Source organism: Streptopelia decaocto (genome assembly GCF_964273445.1).
Source record: "Streptopelia decaocto genome assembly, chromosome: 1".
Classification (NCBI taxonomy): domain Eukaryota; kingdom Metazoa; phylum Chordata; class Aves; order Columbiformes; family Columbidae; genus Streptopelia; species Streptopelia decaocto.
Window position 1 is genome coordinate 212069714 of NC_138663.1, and position 20361 is coordinate 212090074.

Sequence of the window (20361 nt, forward strand, 5' to 3'; positions counted from 1 at the left end):
CCTCCCTCTTGGCTCGCCCCGCCTCCTGCTCGGGGAGGTGTCCGCCCCCCGATGGCACCTCTCCAAATAGACGCCCCGATCGGCTCTCCGCCCCTTGTTCACGCCTCCACCCCCAAAGCTCAATGCTCTATTGTTCACTTCCACGCACTCGCTCGCACCTGCAAGGTCATACTCCACATTCTCTGCCAACACTATCTCCCCGTGCCCTCCAAGGACACCATTCCACCCAAGAATTTCTTCATCCCTCTTCTCCCCCACGCGCTGGACGCCATCTTGGGGCGCATACGGCGGGGGTCTCGTCCCAACTCCCTCAGACTCTGTTTTCTCAGCAGCACGCCTAGCTTCCTCGACTAACCCACCCCAAAAAGATTTAACTCGCTCCTGCGTCTCATTTTCGCCTTCTCGCTGATCTTTGAGCTTAGCCGGACCGTCATTATCTGGAGAGTGAGGAGTCTGCATGGTCGCCCCGGGGGGGTCGCCCTCTCGCAGACCTTTAGGTTTAGCAGGATCGTCACTATCTGGGGAGTGCGGGGTCTGCGTAGCCGCCCCGACCCCCAGTTGTGGGGTGGCCAACAAACAAGCCTGTGCTGCCTTCCAGGTTTCCTGCGCTTGTCTAGCCTTCTGCAGAGCTTTTACAACTTTCCCCCATGACTTAAGGTTTTTCCCACTACCCGAGGACATCATTTCGTCGGCAAGCGCTTTAGTGCACTTGTCCCACACCTCCGGGTGGAGAATTTCCACCGGCTGTTCGATAACCCCGATTTGCAAGAGCCTCGCAACTGCGAGAGTAATATCTTTAGACTTGCAATCAATACCCCATTGTTTATGTAACTGAGATACGACCTTCACGAGGGCTTCCATCCTCCTCGCGGGTCCGGGAGCGTCCTCCCCGCCAGGCTGGTCCTATCGCTCCGGCCGCTGTTCACTCGAATCCAGGCGATGTTCCCGGGTTTCGGCACCACTTGTTGCCTCTCAGTAGGCAGTGACGACCTGGCTCAGGAGCAGCACCGCGACCACACCCCAGGTCGCTCGGTCCATCAGCACGCAGACACCAATGTGGTGGACGGCAAATGGCGTTTATTAACAGATATCACAGCGTTATATACCTTAGGTTTACAACGTCACGTCCGTCTGCTTGCCTCACATACTCCTACCTACCTAGGGAGGGGCTACTATCTTTCCGTACAGCGCGAGATCTTCCGACCGCCAGACCCTAACTACCTACAGCTAGTTGTAGTGGGTTCGATTCCCACGTTGTAAGCCAGGTTTCGTGGGTTTGAGGTTCCCACAAGAGGTTGAAGGGGAGCGACTTGCCGGAGGTACCTCCCCGACAGTCCCTTGGCGGGGAGGTTCATGCTAGAATTCTGGGATGAAGAGAAGTTCACCCAAGGAAAAAGCAAAGGATAAATGGACTCAAGGAGTGGACCCCCCAGTTTGTAACAAAATCCTGGGGAGATATAAGAAAAGAAACTAGAAAAACTCGAAGAGATAAGGAGAAACAAAGCGTTAACTCATCCCTCATCCCATGTGTTGGGACAGGACAGTTTATGTGGTGTCAGAAGTGGGATATTCTGTGAGAAGCGGTTTGGGGTGGGGGGATAGGAGCCAGAGGCTCTAAAGGAGGACGGATCGGTTTGTGCTGTGTTCTCCGGCAGTGGGTCATGGCATCCTGGGTCAAGCCAGGCCTGGACTGCTCCCTGATATTGAGTTTGCTGAAAGATTATAAGGCTTGCCAGAGTCCTGAGGGTCTTAGGTGGGCTTTTGGACATTGGTCGTCTCCAGATATTGTAACTGAGCAAATAAGGGACTTGGCAAAAAAAAAGCAGATTTGAGATTTCTGCTGTTTTGGAAGTAGCATTGATAGCTGCCCCGAAAGACAAACAAACTGAGCAAGAGATCATTAAATCACTGTAGACAGATTTACAAGCAGAATGGTTTGAACTTCAGCAAGCGGAGAGAGAATTAGCTGATAACAAATGAATCACAGAAAAACTTGCAGAACAGTCTGCAAGATGCCTCTTAGTACTAACTTTTTTTCCTTGTGGGTATCTGTTTGAATGTGTTGCAGTTTCGTAAGTCTTTGCCTGTTGTATGGTATAGTAAGATCACAGATTGACCCAAAATGTACATTTTGTGACGATGAGCAACTTGGCTCTTGACTGTGTGAATGTGGTGATGGGGTTTTGTGTGTAATAGCCATTGCTTTTCTTTCTGGCATGCTGGCTTTGTTCTGGCATCTGGACTTGCACGGCTCTGTGATAGGCTGTGTCTCATCTCGGTATGCTGGATTTGGCTCTTTTGTATGTGCACCGAATGGGGGGTCCTGGTTTGGATGGTAGTTGTGGTGCCTCAGATGAGACACTGATAAAAGCCTTGCCCGGTCCAGCTTGCTGCGGCGGGCCGGGGGGGGGGTGGATGCCAATGGGCCTCCAGCCGCACTGACTTGTTTTTGTCAGGGAGACCCAGCGGTGCCTCCACCTGGCTGAGCAGTGAGCGGTTCAAAGGTGCAATGCTAAAATTGAGATATTGTCTTGAAGAAGTGTAATTGTGATCTGTTCGCATATTTGAACTTGGTATTTGGTTTGCGTGTCTGAGCTCAGTATTTTAGTTAGTATATTTAGATTTGGTACCAAAATAATTTGTTTGGGGAGATAATTACAAAATGAGAACCGGTTCCGTTATTAAAGTACCATCTTGCTCCCCCTTAAGATGCATCTGTACACATGAGAGTAACTTAGTGGGGGAAGTGATTTGAATGTGAAATCCTGAGTTAGCTGTATTGAAGTTAGTGTTGTTCTGTGGATAGACTGATTTGGATCTAAAATTAATGTAAGGGATTGATGCTTAATATGTTGTTTTTCTGACGTCTGCAAAGGTAAATGGGACTGAGGAACGTAACTATCGCTGAGCTAATTGGAACTGCATATGAAGTGTATTATGACTGGAATTAAATGGAAAAACAAGAAAGCGAAATATCCCAGGCCTGCGTTGTAACATAAATCCCAAGCCTGTGCTAAGTTGTAAGATAAACTGAACCTCCCCTGTCCGTGTGGCCTTGCCTGTGTCTAAACTGCAGCAAGGAGAGAAAGAAAAATATAGAGAAAAAAGAAAAACGCTGCTAGAAGCGGCGGAGGGGGAAGGAGGCGGGGGGAGAACAAGCCGTATGCCTCTCGGGTAGCCTGACACCTGAAATGGTGCGAGCTCCCCTAGAGAAGTAATAGAAACTGAGGGCAACAGAAAGTACAGCGGGCAACAGAAAGTAGAAATTTGGAAATGTTGTTAGATGGAGCTTGGAGTGTATTCAGGAACAGGGAAAAGGAAGATTGTTGAAAGGATAAGAAAGTATGGAACTGAAGAGGTTGGAAGGCTTTGGAAGCCTTTAGAGAAAGGTCAGTATACAAATATATTGGAAAAATGCTGCACCCATCGAGGTAAAAATCAAAGAAGGAGAAAAACCGGTAAGGATAAAACAATGCCCTTAGAAAAGGGAGGACAGGGAAGGAATTCAGCCAGTAATAGAGAGATTCATACAAATCAGGTTATAAACAGAATAACAAAGGATCTCTACCCAGTGGTAGCAAACACTTTTCTGACTGTATTAACTCTAATTTGATTTGGTTTACTGTTTTAGATTTAGAAGATGCCTTTTTGCCTCCCTCTCCATGAAGCTAGCCAGACAATAGTTGCATTTGAATGAGTGAACCCTAAAAATAAAACCCAGCTCACATGGACGGTGTTGCCACAAAGATTCACGAATAGCCCGACAATATTTGGAAATCAGCTTGCTAAAGATTTTGAATCCTGGGAAGCCTCATCTGATGAGGGACAGATGCTACAATATGTGGATGACATTTTAATTGCTACTAGAACCAAGGAGACATGCGTGACCTGGACCACAATGGCAAATTGAGTTTTCAGAACTCCCAGGAAAAGGGGGGTACCGATATTTGTTGGTATGAACTGATACTTTTTCAGGTTGGCCAGAAGCATTCCCTACCAGGACAGCAAAAGTTTAGGAGGTGACTAGAACATTGATACATGAAATAACACCAAGGTTTGGAGTTCCAGCTGTTATATCCTCTGATAGAGGGCCACATTTTATTTATGCGTATGTGAAGTCTTTTGCAGAAAACTTTGGAAACTACAGAAACAGCGGTTCGGACTGCAGAGAAAGGATGGACACACGCCTCTCGAGTTAAAGGACCCCTGACGGAAGAAAGAACCTGGAAAGTAACTCAAGGACCAGGGGAATTGAAATGGAAATTAACACGGGATTGGTGATGTAACTACTATCAGTATTGTTCATATGAATGGCCAGTATAAATGAAAATCAGAATGTTTTAATAGTTAAGCATGTTGAACTAAGTTGTATATGTAATTCTCTTATCTGTATTTGATGTTTAGGTTGTAATGAACTGTGGTATAAGCATATCCACAAAGGGAAATTACCAACAGGATTGTGTAATAAGCATTTAAGAATAGAAGATAAGGAAACCAAAGCTAGGTTGAGAATTCTAACAGTCACTGGAAGAATACAAAAAGAATAGTGAAGAATGATGGGAGGTATTTACTAAAGGGGTGTATGGGAATTTAGACAGTCCACCAGTGATAGGAAGAATAGAGTGTAAAAAGAGAAATCAAATTTCGTGTTGTCCTGTTGCTCCTGGGAAGTGAAGGCCAAGAGTTTGGAATACGATAAAAAGTCATCACCTAACGGCAAAAATAGGAAAGGCGGGGACACTACCCTTGCTGTCAAGAAGATGATGAACTCGGCTGCCAGCTGCAACCTGGTAGGCCAGAGAGGCAGAGGGTGTAGAAACCTGGACCTGATCCTCTTGCTAGGAGTGGTGACTTATTGTTCCCAACTTAGCCTGGCCAATCCCTGTACCAAGTGCTATGAGCGTGTGAGAATAGGACGACTGACACAATATGTTCTCAGTCATCACACTCATGTTAATTCTGGGTGTTATGATAGAACAAAATTGGAAAAATGTGAAATCCAAGGGCAGAAGTTATGGGTAGCAACTAATCTAGGGAAAGGTGGACTCGGTGTAGGCTCTGTCTCCTGCCCTAGGGGAGAACAGAGTATCTGTTTTTCACAAACTGGTATGTGGGGCTATTCAGATGGAGGGGGAGTGCAAGATCAGTATAAGGAGGAGTTAGTTAAGAGTGCTACTCAGGAATTGAAAAGAAGGCGAGAGAAACAGAAAGTGGTACAGAAAAGCAGTGATTGGTATGAAGAAATCAGGCAAAAAGACAAGGGATTACAATTACCAACAGTAGGGAAGAACCTGTTTGTAGACCTTATGGAAAAGATAGCCCGGGAATTAAATGTCACATCATGCCGGATATGTGGGGTGTCTCAAATGGCAGAACAGTGGCCTTGGAGAGGAGAGAGTGTAAGCCCAGAAGGATTACTGGTATGGAACAGAACTCATGTAACTCGAGAAAAAAGACCAGAAGGATTGGTATTAAGTCACATAATAATAGGGCAGATATGCATATCAAGGGATGATGGTAAATGAGATTTTACTGAATACGTTGGACAAACCCCTTGTAAGTTAGTGTTGCGGGCAAATTCATCAAATACTTCTATTCCTCCCACTTGGTGGCCAGGTCCACCTAATGCATATTGGTCTCGAAATTGTAGCCTGGGAAATGAAACGATATGCTGGAAGAATCAAAGCAAAGCAAACCCCTTTGAGGAAATTGGGGATTTAAGGAGATATTGGCAGAATCCTGGCTCTACCGATAGAAACGAACCATGGAAAACCCCTGATGGATTATTTTGGATATGTGGGAATAGAGCTTATAATGAGTTAATGCCTAGGTGGAGAGGGTCCTGTAAAATAGGGATAATTCAACCAGCATTTTTCCTTTTACCAGAGGAAAAAGGGAGTCATCTGGGGAAACCTCTGTATGAAACTTTAAACGGAGAGAAGAGGAGTTTAATAAATATCCCCATAGGAGGAATGCAAACTTGGAAAGATGATGAATGGCCTGCGAAAAGGATAATTGAATATTGTGATCCAGCCACCTGGGCCCAAGATGGAAGCTGGGGATACCGTACCCCAATATATATGCTAAACCGAATTATCCGGTTGCAAGCGGTGGTTGAAATAATAAGCAACCGGACAGCTGAGGCACTGAATCTTATAGCAAGACAACTGTCTCAGACCAGGGCTGCAGTGGACGAAAATCGGGTAGCCTTAGATTATCTTTTAGCTGAAGAGGGGGGGCGTCTGTGGGAAATGGAATACTTCTGAGTGTTGTTTGGAAATAGATGATAATGGGGAAGCTATAATGAAAATAGCAGAGGAGATAAAACGAGTTGCACATGTACCAGTACAGAAATGGAATTCTATACTTACTAGCCATTGGTGGGGTAACTTATTTGGGGAAGCCTGGTGGAAGAAAATAGGGTTCATGATAGTATGTGCATTTCTGGGTTTACTGTCTGTACCATGTATGATCCCGTGCTTTATTCGGTTAATACATTCAGTAGTCCAAGGCATGCAAATCTCAGCCATGCCTATAGATCAAGGAACAGGGTATAAATTGATGATTTTAAAAGATAACACCAAATTGGACCTAGCCGCCGCTAGGCAAGTACTAGCTAACTTTGAGGCTAAAGCACGAATCAATAGGATAAAAAGAAAACGGGGGAATTGTGAAAAATGCAGTTGTGATTCGTGCTAAGATGTTTAATGTTTACAGATATAACCAAATGATGAACGGGCTCTGAACCTAGAGAAAGGAAAAGGTAGTTAAGCTCCATGAAACTTCTATATGAAGTTATATTGACAGAGGGAACTAACATTTTAAGGGTTAACTAAAACTTATAATGAGTGCCTACTAACTAACACTTTAAGGCTTAGTCACACAATAAATGCTTAGTTTAGAGCTTTATGTTAAGAAGAACAGAACCCCATCGAATGCCAAGATCAGAAGTTTTACTGCACCTAGCTCTAAACTTGAGGAGACACGATAATGAAGATTTACAGCAAAAGGGGGCACCAGTCTAGTTTCAATCAACTTGGCAGCTTGGGTTCCAGCCAATTCAACATAATGAGCCAAAGGTAAAAAGTTCACTGTGACGAAGCTGAAAGAGCCTTCATCCACAGACCCCCAAAGACCCCTCCTCAAATTCACCAAGTGGCACTGAGCAGGTGCAACAGGGGAGGGTCTATGGAAATGGGTATCTGAGACTCATTTTAATCAGAAGCGGGGAGAGGTTATGAATATGTATAGGCGTTCCTGGGTTCATTATGAATATGTAATACCTTACTGTATTTAAGCACACTTCTTATTGTTTAAAGGTGTGCGTGTTGGGCGGAGTGAATCCCCTGCGCACCCAGCGCTGTTTTGCTTATGCTCTAATGAACACGTGTTTAAGGAATACAAGGAATTGGATTAAATGTTGTTTATCTATAGAAAAAGCGTAAGATATTTATTTCACTCTGATTTCTCAGCAGCACACCTGGCTTCCCTGACTAAACCACCCCAAAATGATTTAGCTCGCTCCTGTGCCTCGTTTTCGCCCTCTCGCTGATCTCTGGGCTCAGCAGGATCGTCCTTATCTGGAGAGTGCAGGGTCTGCGTGGCCGCCTCGGGGGGGTCGCCCACTCACAGGCCTTTAGGCTCTGCGGGATCGTCACTATCTGGGGGGTGCATAGTCTGCATAGCTGCCCTGACCCCCAGTTGTGGGGAGGCCAACAAACAAGCCTGTGCTGCCTTCGAGGTTTCCTGCGCTCGTCTAGCCTTCTGCAGAGCCTCTACAACTTTCCCCCACGACTTAAGGGTTTTCCCACTACCCAAGGACATCGTTTCCTCAGCAAGCGCTTTAGTGCACTTGTCCCACACCTCCGGGTGGAGAATTTCTACCAGTTGTTCAATAACCTCAATCTGTAAAAGCCTCGCAACTGCGAGAGTAAAATCTTTACGCTTACAATCAATACCCCATTGTTTATGTAACTGAGATACGACCTTCACGAGGGCTTCCATCCTCCTCGCGGCTCTGGGGGCGTCCCCCCTGACGGGCTGGTCCTGCCGCTGCGGCCGCTGTTCACCTGAGTCCAGGCGATTCTTCCCGGATTTTGGCACCACTTGTTGCCTCTAACGGGGGGCAACGGCGACCTGGTTCAGGAACAGCATGGCAACCGAACCCCAGGTCGCTTGGTCCATCAGCTCGCAGACACCAATGTGGTGGACGGCAGGTGGCATTTATTGGCAGGTAACACTGCATTATATACCTTGAGTTTACAACGTCACTTCCGTCTGCTTACCTCACGGCTCTACCTACCTAGAGAGGGGCTACTGCCTTTCCGTACAGTGCGAGATCTTCCGGCCGCCAAACCCTAACTACCTACAGAGCAGACCCATTATGTGAGTAAACACTTGGCTTTTTGGCTGGTGCTGCCACCAGGGTTGTGGCTTTCACGATGATGGGACACAGTGATGACTCTGACCGGCGAAGGGGAGATGGGACCCGTCCGAGTAGACAAGGCAAAGGAATGTTTGCCAACAGCCACCCGGCCTGTCCCCACCAGCCGGCGTGTCCCGCCGTGTCTCGGTGCCCCCGAGCCCAGGACTCCATTTGCAGGGGACCCGTGTGGCCAGGTGTGGCGGGCAGGGCCAGGGGCCGCAAGGACACAGCGGTGCTCCCGGTGCCCGCCCCCCCGAGCCGAGCGGGGCGGAGCGGCAGGACTACACCTCCCGTGCTGCCCCGGCGGCGGGCGGCCCTCCCGGGCGGACGCTGCCGGCGGCTCCCGGCGCCGCCTTTGTCCGTGCGGGGCTGGCGGCGCGGCCCCGGCGCAGGTAGGGGCGGCGGGCCCGCGGCACGGGGATGGGCGCTGCTGGCCCGCGGGGTCCCGGCGGAGGGGACCCCGGCCCCGGCGGCCTCTCCCGTGCTCTCCCCTCCGCCGGCCGCCCCCCAGCCCTGCCGGACCCCCCTGCACTCCCCTTAGGGCCCGGCTCCCCCCGGCGCTCCGGCCTTTCCCCGGCTCGCCCCGGGGCCCCCGTGCAACGCGGACACGCTGCTCCGTGTCCCAGCCGCCCGGGCCCCCCTGGATCCGGCCCTGGCGGCCCCGGCGCTGGGAAGGGCTGGGCTGGGGCCGGGTGCTCAGACCCCCGGGACACCCCGCGCATCTTCCTGCTGCCCTTGTGGGGCACCGGAGGAAGATTTGGGTGCTCGGAGGCTTATGAAACACCTTTCTTTTCGTGGCTGTTTCTCGCTTTTATCCCAAGCTGTTTGGATCCTTTGGTGGGTCATTCTCCCCGTACCTGTGAAGGCTCGGGGTGCAGGGAAGGCAGCTGTGAGCAGGTGAGTGAACTTGTGCCCCTGATTTCTTACTGAAAATGTTGTGCTTGCAGGGACCATCTGTCCTGGTTGTGCTGGTGCGGCTGGTGACGGGACAGGCACCTCGAGTGGAATCCGGAGCATCCCGCCTCCCTCTTCCCGGATCAACACCTGCACGGGCCTCCATCTCCCCGCCGAGAGCAGCGACCTGCGGCAAGGTGGGGGTCAGGCACGGCCCCGGCTCTGGAGACACCGCGGGCTGGGATTGCCATGGGTGGTGCTGTGGTGCAGCAGTGCCAAAACGCCCCTGGGACCTGCTGCAGCGGGGTTGTGTGAGTGCGAAGTGTATTGAGCCCCGGTGCGGTGCAGGGTGCTCCCATTCCTGCCCGCTGAGCCGCACCACGGGCAGGGGCAGGCAGGAGCGTGCCTGCTGCCAGGCCTCGGGCCAGCCCTTGTGTCACGGTGCTGTGTCTGGTCCTGGTGGGTGATCGTGTTTGTGGCGTGGGTGTGGGACAGGGCACAGTCCCTGCTGCTCTAGTGTGCATCCCTGATCTGGCATGAACAGGGGAAACCTGCCTGTAAGCCTGCCAGCCCTGCCCCTCTCCTGGCACAGCTGGTGGAGTGTCCCCCAACCCAGCAATGTGCTGAGAGAGCCCCCCATTCCCCAGTGACCCTACTGTGCCACCTGGCTGTGTGAACACTGCCACTCTGCCCCCAGCCTTCCCTTGCACAGGATTCTCTGAGCTCTCCCGGTGTTCCCCTTGGAATGCCCAAGCCCCTGGTGCCAGTGGGGCTCTGCCTGGCAGTAGTGAGGTTTCGGCAGAGGTGTTTAGCAACCATGCGGTGGGGTGTGCTGATCCGGGTGTGCTTCTTGCTGCAGATGTCGGTGACGTTTGAGGACGTGGCGCTCTACTTCTCCCCCGAGGAGTGGGCAAAGCTGTCGGGCTGTCAGCGGCAGCTCTACCGGGAGGTGATGCTGGAGAACTACCAGATGGTCGCCTCGCTGGGTGAGGACTCTCTCTGGTGATGTTGGGCCGGGGTCAAGTAAGAATTCATCTCTTTAAGTGAGCTGGAGCCATTGAGAGGGCTGTCCAACAGTTGATGTGGTGGTTGCAATTGCAAGTTTGACCCTGCCAGGCAGCCTCCTGTGGAGAGTGTTCCTGAGAGAAAATGGGATGGGATGGAATAGTGCATTTGAGATGGAAGTGGCTTACAGTGCTCATCTAGTCCAACTATGTGACCACTTCAGGGCTGACCACAAACTGCAGCATCTTGTTAAGGGCATTGTCCAAATGCCTCTCAAACAGGAAGAGGCTTGGGGCATCGACTGCCTCTCCAGGCAGCCTGTTCCAGGATTTGACCACCCCCTCAGTACAGAAATGCTTCCTCGTGTCCAGTCTAAACCTCCCTGGGGCAGCTTTGAGCTGTTCCCAGGTGTCCTTTGTGCAGGAGAGTGGCCGAGGTGACGGGGGCGAGGCGAGAGGAGGCTGTAGGTGCAGGGATGTGGGGGCTGAAGCCGCAGCCTGGCAGGGACAGGAGAGAGGAGCGGGGTGGGGGGGATGCTGGGGCTGTGGGTGCGGGGGCCGGTGCTGCTGTCCCGGCAGTGTTGGAGAGGGGGCTTCTCTCTGTGCCCCGGACAGGCTGGGCCAAAGTTAAGCCAGAGATCATCTGCAAGATAGAGCAAGAAGAGACACCGTGCGTGCCAGAGCCCCCTCGGGAACGGCAGAGATACCAGACACCTGTGCCAGGTTGGTACCCATGGTCAGGGGGGGTCAAGGTTGTACTGTCTCCTTGCCTCGGGTGATCCATGCACCTGCAAGGGTAGGGGGCTGGCAGGGTGCCCTTGCTGCTCCCCATGGGGAGGTGTCCAACATGCCCATGATGTCAGTGGCAGTGACCCCGTTTTCTCCTCCCAAGCAGCTGTTGACCCCGAGAGCCAGAGGGAGGTCAAGGGAGTCAGGAGCTTTGTCCAGAGGCAGCAGCTGCTGAATCACCAGCACATTCCCAGTGGGGAGAAGCCCTTCACCTGCACTGACTGTGGCAAGAGCTTCAGGGAGAAGAAGAAACTCATCATCCACCAGCGCATCCACACCGGAGAGAAGCCCTTCACCTGCACCGAGTGCAGCAAGAGCTTCCGAGAGAAGAAGACCCTCATCATCCACCAGCGCATGCACACCGGGGAGAAGCCCTTCACCTGCACTGACTGTGGCAAGAGCTTCAGGGCAAAGGAAACCCTCGTCTTCCACCAGCGTATCCACACCGGGGAGAAGCCCTTTACCTGCAATGACTGTGACCAGAGCTTCAGGGAGAAGAAGAAACTCATAATCCACCAGCGCATCCACACTGGGGAGAAGCCTTTTACCTGCAATAACTGTGGCCAGAGCTTCAGGTTGAAGAACACCCTCATCGTCCACCAGCGCATCCACACCGGGGAGAAGCCCTTCACCTGCAACGACTGTGGCAAGAGCTTCAGGGCAAAGACGACCCTCATCATCCACCAGCGCATTCACACTGGGGTGAAGCCCTTCACCTGCACAGAATGCGGTAAGAGCTTTGGCGATAAAAGAAACCTGCTTGGGCACCAGAGCATCCACACTGGGGAGAAGCCCTTCACCTGCACCGACTGCGGCAAGAGCTTTAGCCGGAAGAGTAGCCTGTTTGGGCACCAGAGCATCCACACCGGGGTGAAGCCCTTCACCTGCACAGAATGCGGTAAGAGCTTTGGCCATAAAAGAAGCCTGCTTGGGCACCAGAGCATCCACACTGGGGAGAAGCCCTTCACCTGCACTGACTGCGGCAAGAGCTTCAGAGTTAAGTGGAACCTCATCAGCCACCAGCGTATCCACACCGGGGAGGAGCCCTACAAGTGTTGCAAGTGCGGTAAGGCCTTCAAGCAGAAGTGGCACCTTATGAGTCACCAGTGTGTGCAGAAGGGCCCAGATATTGTGCTGGAGGGTGTCCAGCAGAAGAGGGAGGGTCCTTCCCCAGCAGGGGGGCCGGCAGAGGCCAAGCCCTTCCAGTGCGGTGTCTGCGAGAAGCGGTTTTGGAAGGAGAGGCTCATGCTGGCTCACCAGCGCACCCACGGCACCCCCAGTCTGCAGCCGCCTCCGCAGCCCGGCACCCCCTGAATCTGCTGCTGAGGGGCCTGTGGGGTCTGGGGGCTGCTGCGGGGGTGTCTGTGGGGAGATGTCCTGTTTTTGTTTGGGACAGAGTCAATGTGTTTTTCTGAGTAGCTGTTTTAGTGCTGTGTTTTGGAATGAAAATGAGAACAATGTTTCTAATACACGAATGTTTTGTTTGATGCTGAGCAGTCAAGGACTTTTCATCTTCTGGTGCCCTCCCAGCTGGGAGGGGACACAGCTGGGACAGTTGCCCCAAAGTGGCCAAAGGGCTGTTCCTTACCATCTGATGTCATGGTCAGTACAGAAACTGGGGGCAGTGGGCCTGGGGCACCACAGCTCAGTGATGGTCTGGGCATCACTCCACGTGTGGTGAGCAGTTGTGTTGTGTATCACTTGTTTTGTATATTCTTACATCATTTGCATTCTCATTACTCTTTTCCTCTTCTCTACTATTAAACTGTCTTTATTTCAACCCACGGGTGTTACTCAGATCACTGGATGAGCCCAATTTGTGTTTTGTATATGGTGACCCCGACTTGATCCTGCCTGAAGAGGATCTCGCCTAACAAGGTGACAGCGTGAAAGCTGTGAACAGCCAAAAAGAACTGTGGAGACGGAGCCCGGTACAGCTGATGAGAGCAGTCAAAGGAGCTGCTGAAGATCCGGATCGTTGAAAAGACACCTCGCTTAAGGAGTAGGTGAACTACCGGGAACAGGGGGGGTGAAACTTATCTAAAGAAGAGGGTACTATATTATCCACATGGAAGCTGCTTCTGAAGAAGCATGGTGTTAGCCTTCCGGAAACGACTTTAAGAAAAATGTTACTATGGGGCAAAGCACAAGGTTTAGAGGTTAATCCTGTGACAGCATTTAGTGTGTCACAATGGATGGACTTGGGAGATAAATTGTTTGATAGTGCTACCCAAGGGTCCAAGGAAGCAACTGAATTGTTAACGACGTGGCGCTTGTTATTAGATACTCTGAAAGAGTTAAAACAGCAACAGGCAGAGGCGGCGGAGGGGGATGGTCTTCCTGGCTCTCCTGGGCCAGATTCGGAGAAAAAAGCAAGATTAAGTACTACTCCGACCCCCCCTGTTACTAAAGATTCGTCAAAACCGCCCAAGTCCATATTATTTGACACGGATAAGGATCCGCGGCACTTTCTTGGAAAGTTAAAAGGAGTAAAGGAGTAACGTACGTATGTGTGGCCCCGAGATCAAATAAAAGCTATGAAAGACTCACATGAAAAAACAGCGTTGGGTTATGTGCGATCTCAGGAGGGGCCCTCGGAGCAAATTCCTGAGGGTGGGGGTAGAGTTTCAGAGCGTAAACCGAACTTACCAAAGAGCTGGGATTTACCCCCAGTTTCGATTACAGTTAAACCACGGGACCCTGTGCGTTTCTGGAAGAGACTTATTGACACACCACAACTACAGGCACGATAACTTTCTGAAATCCTGAGGCAGTCAACAGACCTCGCATATCAACCTATGATAAAGGTGCCTGAAACCAACAATGCAGCCAAATCATTTGCAACTATTAATCAGGGTCCCAGTGAGAATTACATGCAATTTATTGACCATCTTCAGGAGGCCATCAATAAGCAGGTTGAAAACTTAGAAGCTAAGGAAGCATTGGTGTTGAAATTAGCAGTAGAAAATGCTAATGTTTGCTATCAACATGTTATCTGCAAGTTTTACAGTACGTATTATATGTTTCTGTGTATTGCCTCTCTGAAAATCAAGCAGCTTGTTAGGAATATGAGTTAATTGTTTTACTAGCTGTTTTTAAGTGTGCCGTAAAACTCTCTCCCCATTTTTCCCAGTCGTGCTGCAAGCAGCATCCCCCCCCGCTCCCCCTTCTCAAGGTTTTTACTTGCAAGATGGGGTCAGGAATAATTGTTTTCAGTTGTGTTCCTGAAAAATCAGTATTGGGAGGTGTTTTAAAACTTAGGAAAGCACTCGGAATGATAAGGAAGGAAGATCTTGTTAAATATTGAAATCAGTGTTGGCTGCTGTTTACGTTAAATGATTGAATAGAATTTTGTTGCAATTAATGTTGTTTTTAAGGTGAGAAGAACAGGACAAAATAAATCTCTACAAGAGATCATTAGATCATTACAGACAGTTTTACAGCTGGAACGGTTTGAACGTCAACAAGCTGAGAGAGGTAACTGATAACACACAGGTCACAGTAAACTTGCTGAAGTCTGCAAGATGCTTTCCTCATTAACCTGTTCTCTTTGTGGGTATCGGTTTAAGCATGTTGCAATTTTGGTAGGTATTTGTTATATGGTACGATAAGTTCACAGTCTGTTAAATCATGAGAATTCATTGACTCAAAAAGTGCGTTTTGTGAGAATACAGAAGATCATAAGTAATTTAGTTCTTTACTTGCTGCAGCAGCTTGGGGGCGGGTGCCGATGGGGCTCCAGCGCGCACTGACCTATTTTGTCAGAGAGACCCAGCGGTGCCTCCACCTGGCTGAGCAGTAAGCGGCCCAAAGGTGCAATGCAAAAAAATGAGATATTGTCTTGAATAAGTGTAACTGTGATCCGTCTGCATATTTGAACTTGGTATATGGTTTTCATATCTGAGCTCAGTATTTTAGTTTGCATATTCATATTTGGTACCAAAAGAATCTTGTTTGGGGAGATAATTACAAAATGGGAACCGGTTCCACTGCTAAAATTCCACCTTGCCTCCCCTTAGGATGCATCCTTATACAATAGAGTTATTGCTTATATTGTTAGAAAAGCATTTAAATTGTTAAAATGCTATGATAGATGTGAATTTGGAAGAGGTTGTATTTAAGAGTTGCTAGAATATTAACTGATTTGGATCTAGGAAAATAGAATAATGGATTTATGTTTATTATACTGGTTTATACTGTTTTTTGACATCTCTAAATTGTAAAAGGTAAATGGAGCTAAGGAATGTAACTATTACTGAGCTACTTGAAATTGCATATAAATGTGATGATAATGTAGATTTTTGGGGATCAAGGTTAAGGGTTTTAGGATCTCTTGTATCTGGTGTTGGCACAGCTAAAAGCTTTAAATATTTTAGAAAATTAGGATGCTGGCTAGTTAAGCAAACTAACAGAACTTCTAAGGCTTTACGTGGACTTTTGTTAGATGTAGATTCTATAAGACATGCCACACGGCAGAGTAGAGCTGCGATAGACTTTTTGTTATTAGCTCAAGGACATGGGTGTGAAGATTTTGATGGGATTTGTTAAATAAATTGCTTAGTGGTTGAGGGTTTTTAGGATGGTTGTTATCAGTAGTGAAAACAGGACTGATCGTTTTGATGATTGTTGTGGTTGTGTTACTAATGTTGCCATGCATGATTTCTCTGCTGCAAAGGGCTCTGCAGCGGACAACGAGGGCAGCATTTTTAGCACAAATAGAAAAAGGGGGAATTGTGGGAAACTGCAGCGGGTCTGTGGAATCCTTGACAGAAAATATGGGAGTAGAGATCAGCCTTGAGATATTAAGAATTACCCTTGAGAAGGATGGGAGTAAAAGAGTATCCAGAGAGAGGAGAGATGTACCCGTGAGAGAGAAGGGGATAGAAGAATAACATGGATGATAGAAAAAATAACCAATGAGATGTTAGTGCTGTAACTTGTAACCAATAGTGAAAAGACACATGAACTGGTAGAATTGTATAAAAATGCACTTGTAGCAATAAATGGCACCTATTACTTTCATCTTGAAAGAATTTGGTCCATGTGGTTTGTCCGTCTCAACCACGAAATTTGTATCAGTCATTTCACTTCAAGAAATATGTTCCAAATGGAATGAATCACTTAGAAGTCTAAGACTCTGTGATTTTTAGTATACTGTCTACTTTGCATTAGTTAGTAGCTAAATTTGCTGAAATCCCTGTGTGTTGTCAAGTTCTGCTCATATTCAACAAACTTGCACTTGAGGAAAGCAAAGCAGCTACAGAACATCAACGTTCACAAAAGGCTGAAAGGCTCAGAGGCCCCTGCAACACGGCAGGATGGCAAAAGGCTGAACGGATGACACTCCCAAACAGAACTCCCCGAAACGGAGCAGAACCAGAATGGGTCTCTGTCCCTGTCTGTCCCAACTCTGCCCCAGCTCCATCCTGACTCTGTCACCAGCCGTCAGATCGCGAGTCTCCAAATACGAAGCATGATGCTGATGGCATGGAAAATCCTTGTTGATCGTTCTGGATGTCCGTTCTATGGGAATATAGCAGAAGAATGGTGAGGAGTTTGGTTAAATATAAATAGGCTCAAGTCACTTGCAGCTGTCTGTAGAAAAAGCAAATGCATCACAGCAATAGTTTTGCTGAGCTTGTATGCTTGACGAGCAGAACCTCCACAGTAGAACCTCACATAGGCCTGTGAGAAACTCTAGACAACTTATCACTGTGCCTGAGATTCCTGCGTTGTTGTGAGAAAGAGCGGGAGGCTGCGCCTGCCTGGAACCTTGAAATACAGGCGAGCTCGGCAGGCCAGTGATCTTCTCCCAGGGCTGAACTGACCAGTGCCTGCGTCCCCCCTTGTGTTACCTCTGCGAGGGAGCTGAGGTGCTACTTCGGAGATCCCCCGGTCGAGAGGGAACTAAGAGAAAACTTGCTCTTTGCAAATGCATTCGTGGCCTCTGGCTCTTCCTGCGACGTGCCTGCACTTGTGCACACACCACACAGAGCTTCTTGATGGATAACGCAACGATACCTTATGATTACTTGTGGACTTCTTCACCACATCAAGTATGTCCTTCCCTGTTGTCTTCCCCTGAATGGCAATGACATCCAAGAGCTCCCTGTGACAGACAAGTCTGCCTTGACACCTCTTATACAAACGGATAGATGTGCTGTGTCTGCGTTGTCTGTGCTTTCATCAACGGGTAATGAAAAAGCCAGATCACCGCACGCCTCTTCGTCCAGCTGTGTCGTCAGACTTCCTGCTAGTTCCTTAACACGCTTTGCCATGGTGTTTCTTGACAAACTGACATCTGCAAAAGTGTGTATTTGATGGGGGCACTCCTGCTCACACACCTTTAGCGTGCACTGCTTCAAAAATGCACCCTCTGGAAAGCACTTGGAAGCTCCAGCAATTTCTTTGGCCACAATCACGCTAGCTATCACGGCTAGATTGTTTTTGGCTACAGCTCTGCTCATCATGTTCTGCTGTGATTGCAGTCTGCCTTGCAATTCTTGCACCAGTTGTTGTTGTTGAAGGCTAAATTTAGCATATTTAGTTCCATGTTAGGTCTCCAAATACTGACTTGCATCGCTCTCCTTTATCACCAACACTGTCGCATAACACAAAAGACATACTGTTTTTTCCCCTTGAAACACAAACACACATTTGCTTTCCCATCTATCATAAAACTGTCTTCCTTCTGCATCGATCTTTCTTTTACTGGATGTTTTGGGATTCAGATTGTTCTACCAAAGATGGTATGGTGCGCCACCGAAGTTCAAGACCAAGATGCCCTTAAGGACCATGTTAAATAATACTTAGGTGCTCTCACACAGGCTCAGCTTTCCATCAAACCTCCTTCCCCATGTGGCAGAGGTGGCCGGATCCATGGAAGACAATGTAGACTTCAGGGAGCTCGGCACTGCTGCAGGGTGGATAAAAGTGCCAGGCCGGATTTTCCTGGTTTGGTTAAAAAAAAGACCAGTTTGTCTTTCAGTGAAATTTCCTTTCAGCTCAGCTCTTCTTAGTAACTGCAGTTTTATTAAGTTGACTGCATGTTTTTTCAGAAAAGGTTTGCTCCGGAGCTAATAACGGTAGCAATGGTATGCAGAAGAGACCCAGGTTTAGACTTATTGCTATGTCAGCCAAGGTTACTGGTGAACTTTGCATGTCCCATAAGTAAGAAGGGCGTATTTGCAAGTAGGGGCAGACAGAACGGGTGACCAAGACTGACCAACTAAGTATTCCATCCCATACACATCATACACCCACTAGAAGTGGGAGATTACGAGGGTCTCGCTCTCTTCGACCATGGCTAGAATCTGAAGAGGACCCTGCCTGTCGTACCTGCAATCCAAGGTGCGGTTCCAGACGCTGCATCCCTGAATCCAGTTCCAGTTTGCTGCGGAGTCCAGCCCAGGACATCCGGGTGCTGCCCTGCAGCTGCTGGAGCAACGCCAGCTCCGCCGGGCAACGCTGCCCTACCCGGGAAATCAAAGATTGGGTTTGTATATTTTGTATGGTCTGTTGTGGGTCCATTCATCTTTTCCCCACTTTTGGCCAGTGTCAATTCTTAGAGCAGTATCAAACTTATTAATGGATCTCTTATTTCATGTTAGATCATCACAGAGCTGGACACTCAGATCGTTATCATGGTCTTGGACTTCTCAGTAAAGATCTTGAGCCCCAGTGTGTCCCCTTTTGAGGTGTAATCGTTAAAATAACCTTTCCCAATCTTCTGACTCAGGGTCGTTCCATAGGGGAGCAAGTCTGGCCGACTCATCTGCTTTGTCTTTCATCGGCTGGCAGGAGTCTCATTCTTCTGATGGGAAGCGACCCAAGCCACTGCAAAATTTCCCTCTTTCCCAATGCTTAATATTTGTTGCCATTTTTCTCTCTGCCATACAGGTACCCGATTGACCTCCCTCCCATTTTGCTCCCAGAACGGGAGCCATTCAGTGCACCCCTTAAAGACAGGAAAAGAATCAGCAGAGATGTAGACAGGAGAAATAGATTGCGCCTCATGTTTGATAACATTCCAAGCTGCTACTAACTCTTCCACCTGAGTGCTACCCTCCCCCTCTGATTATTTTTCATTGGTTTCTATTTGTATTTGTATTTCCACGCTTTCCCTCTCATTTGACAGAGGCATCAGTGAACCAAACATTTTGTAACTCCTCTGAAAACGGGGAGGTGACCTGCACCACAGGGGAGATAGTGTCCCCTGGCATTTTCAGGAATCATTGGAAATCGTACTGCCTGTCTCTCACGACAGGGCAGGAATGATACCAAGTTCCTAGGAACATGAGGAGGTGTGTAGAGTCACGGGAAGTTGGTCCTCATACGTCCTCAAATGCTTCTTGAGTGGATCTTTGGTGGTACTGCGGGAAGATGACACTTCATTCCATTTTGCTCCCCACTGGGAAGGTACCTGTGACATTGTTTCATTGGCAATTCCTTCTGCCCTGGCATTTGAACATGCTGATTAAACAGGGCAACAGAAAAAGCTTTGGGTTTTCCTTTGACGACAGACTTTATCTTGATTCAATTGGGGTCCCCAGAGGGGTCCCCAGCAAACACAAAGCAAGAAATCAAGTAGCTGCAGGTTTTGAGTCCTTTTTCTTTTGGTGGGTAACTATAAACATGAATGTTGACTGGATAAATTATATTTATTATAACCAACAAGAATTTATAAATTATGCTAGACAAGCAGTTGATGGAATCGCTGAACAATTAGATGCTACTAGTAGAATGGCATGGGAAAATAGGACGATCCTACATATGATGCTGGCAGACAAAGGTGATGCATGTGTAATGTTAGGAGAGAGGTGTTGTGCCTTTATCCCAACCAATACTGCCCCCGACGGCACTGTAACCAGACTCAAGGACTCAACGACTTTAGCAGCAGAATTGGCTGAGAATTCAGGAATAGATAGTTCACTCACGGGATGGTTAGAATCTTGGTTTAGAAAATGGAAAGAAATGATAGTATCTGTCTTTACTTCTTTAATCGTAGTAGCAGGAGCACTAATTTCTACAGCATGCTGCGTCATTCCGTGTGTCCAAGGACTTGTTCAACGCCTTATTGAGACAGCTCTATCAAAGCAAATGCCTTTAGGGCCACTGCCGTGCTCTGCTAAAATGATGCTGCTAAAAGAGCAAGAAGAAAGAAGCGAGGCTGAATGTATAACTCCTGGAGAAAAAGGTGAAATTACGTTGTCCCAGCTTTAAGCCACCTACTAGACTGTATCATAAGAT

The 20361-nt window shown here is 48.6% G+C and overlaps 1 protein-coding gene across 1 annotated transcript in view; it reads left to right on the top strand.

The window, feature by feature from the left end:
- The window catches only part of LOC309438085 (uncharacterized protein), a 28569-nt gene extending 13840 nt beyond the window's left edge, over nucleotides 1-14729 (top strand). The window contains exons 2-4 of the mRNA XM_082048992.1: nucleotides 10179-10305; nucleotides 10939-11046; nucleotides 11219-14729. Coding sequence (XP_081905118.1) covers nucleotides 10179-10305; nucleotides 10939-11046; nucleotides 11219-12426 — 1443 coding nt within the window. The 3' untranslated portion in view covers nucleotides 12427-14729. The remainder of the gene's footprint in view (nucleotides 1-10178; nucleotides 10306-10938; nucleotides 11047-11218) is intronic.
- Nucleotides 14730-20361: the final 5632 nt, after the last annotated feature.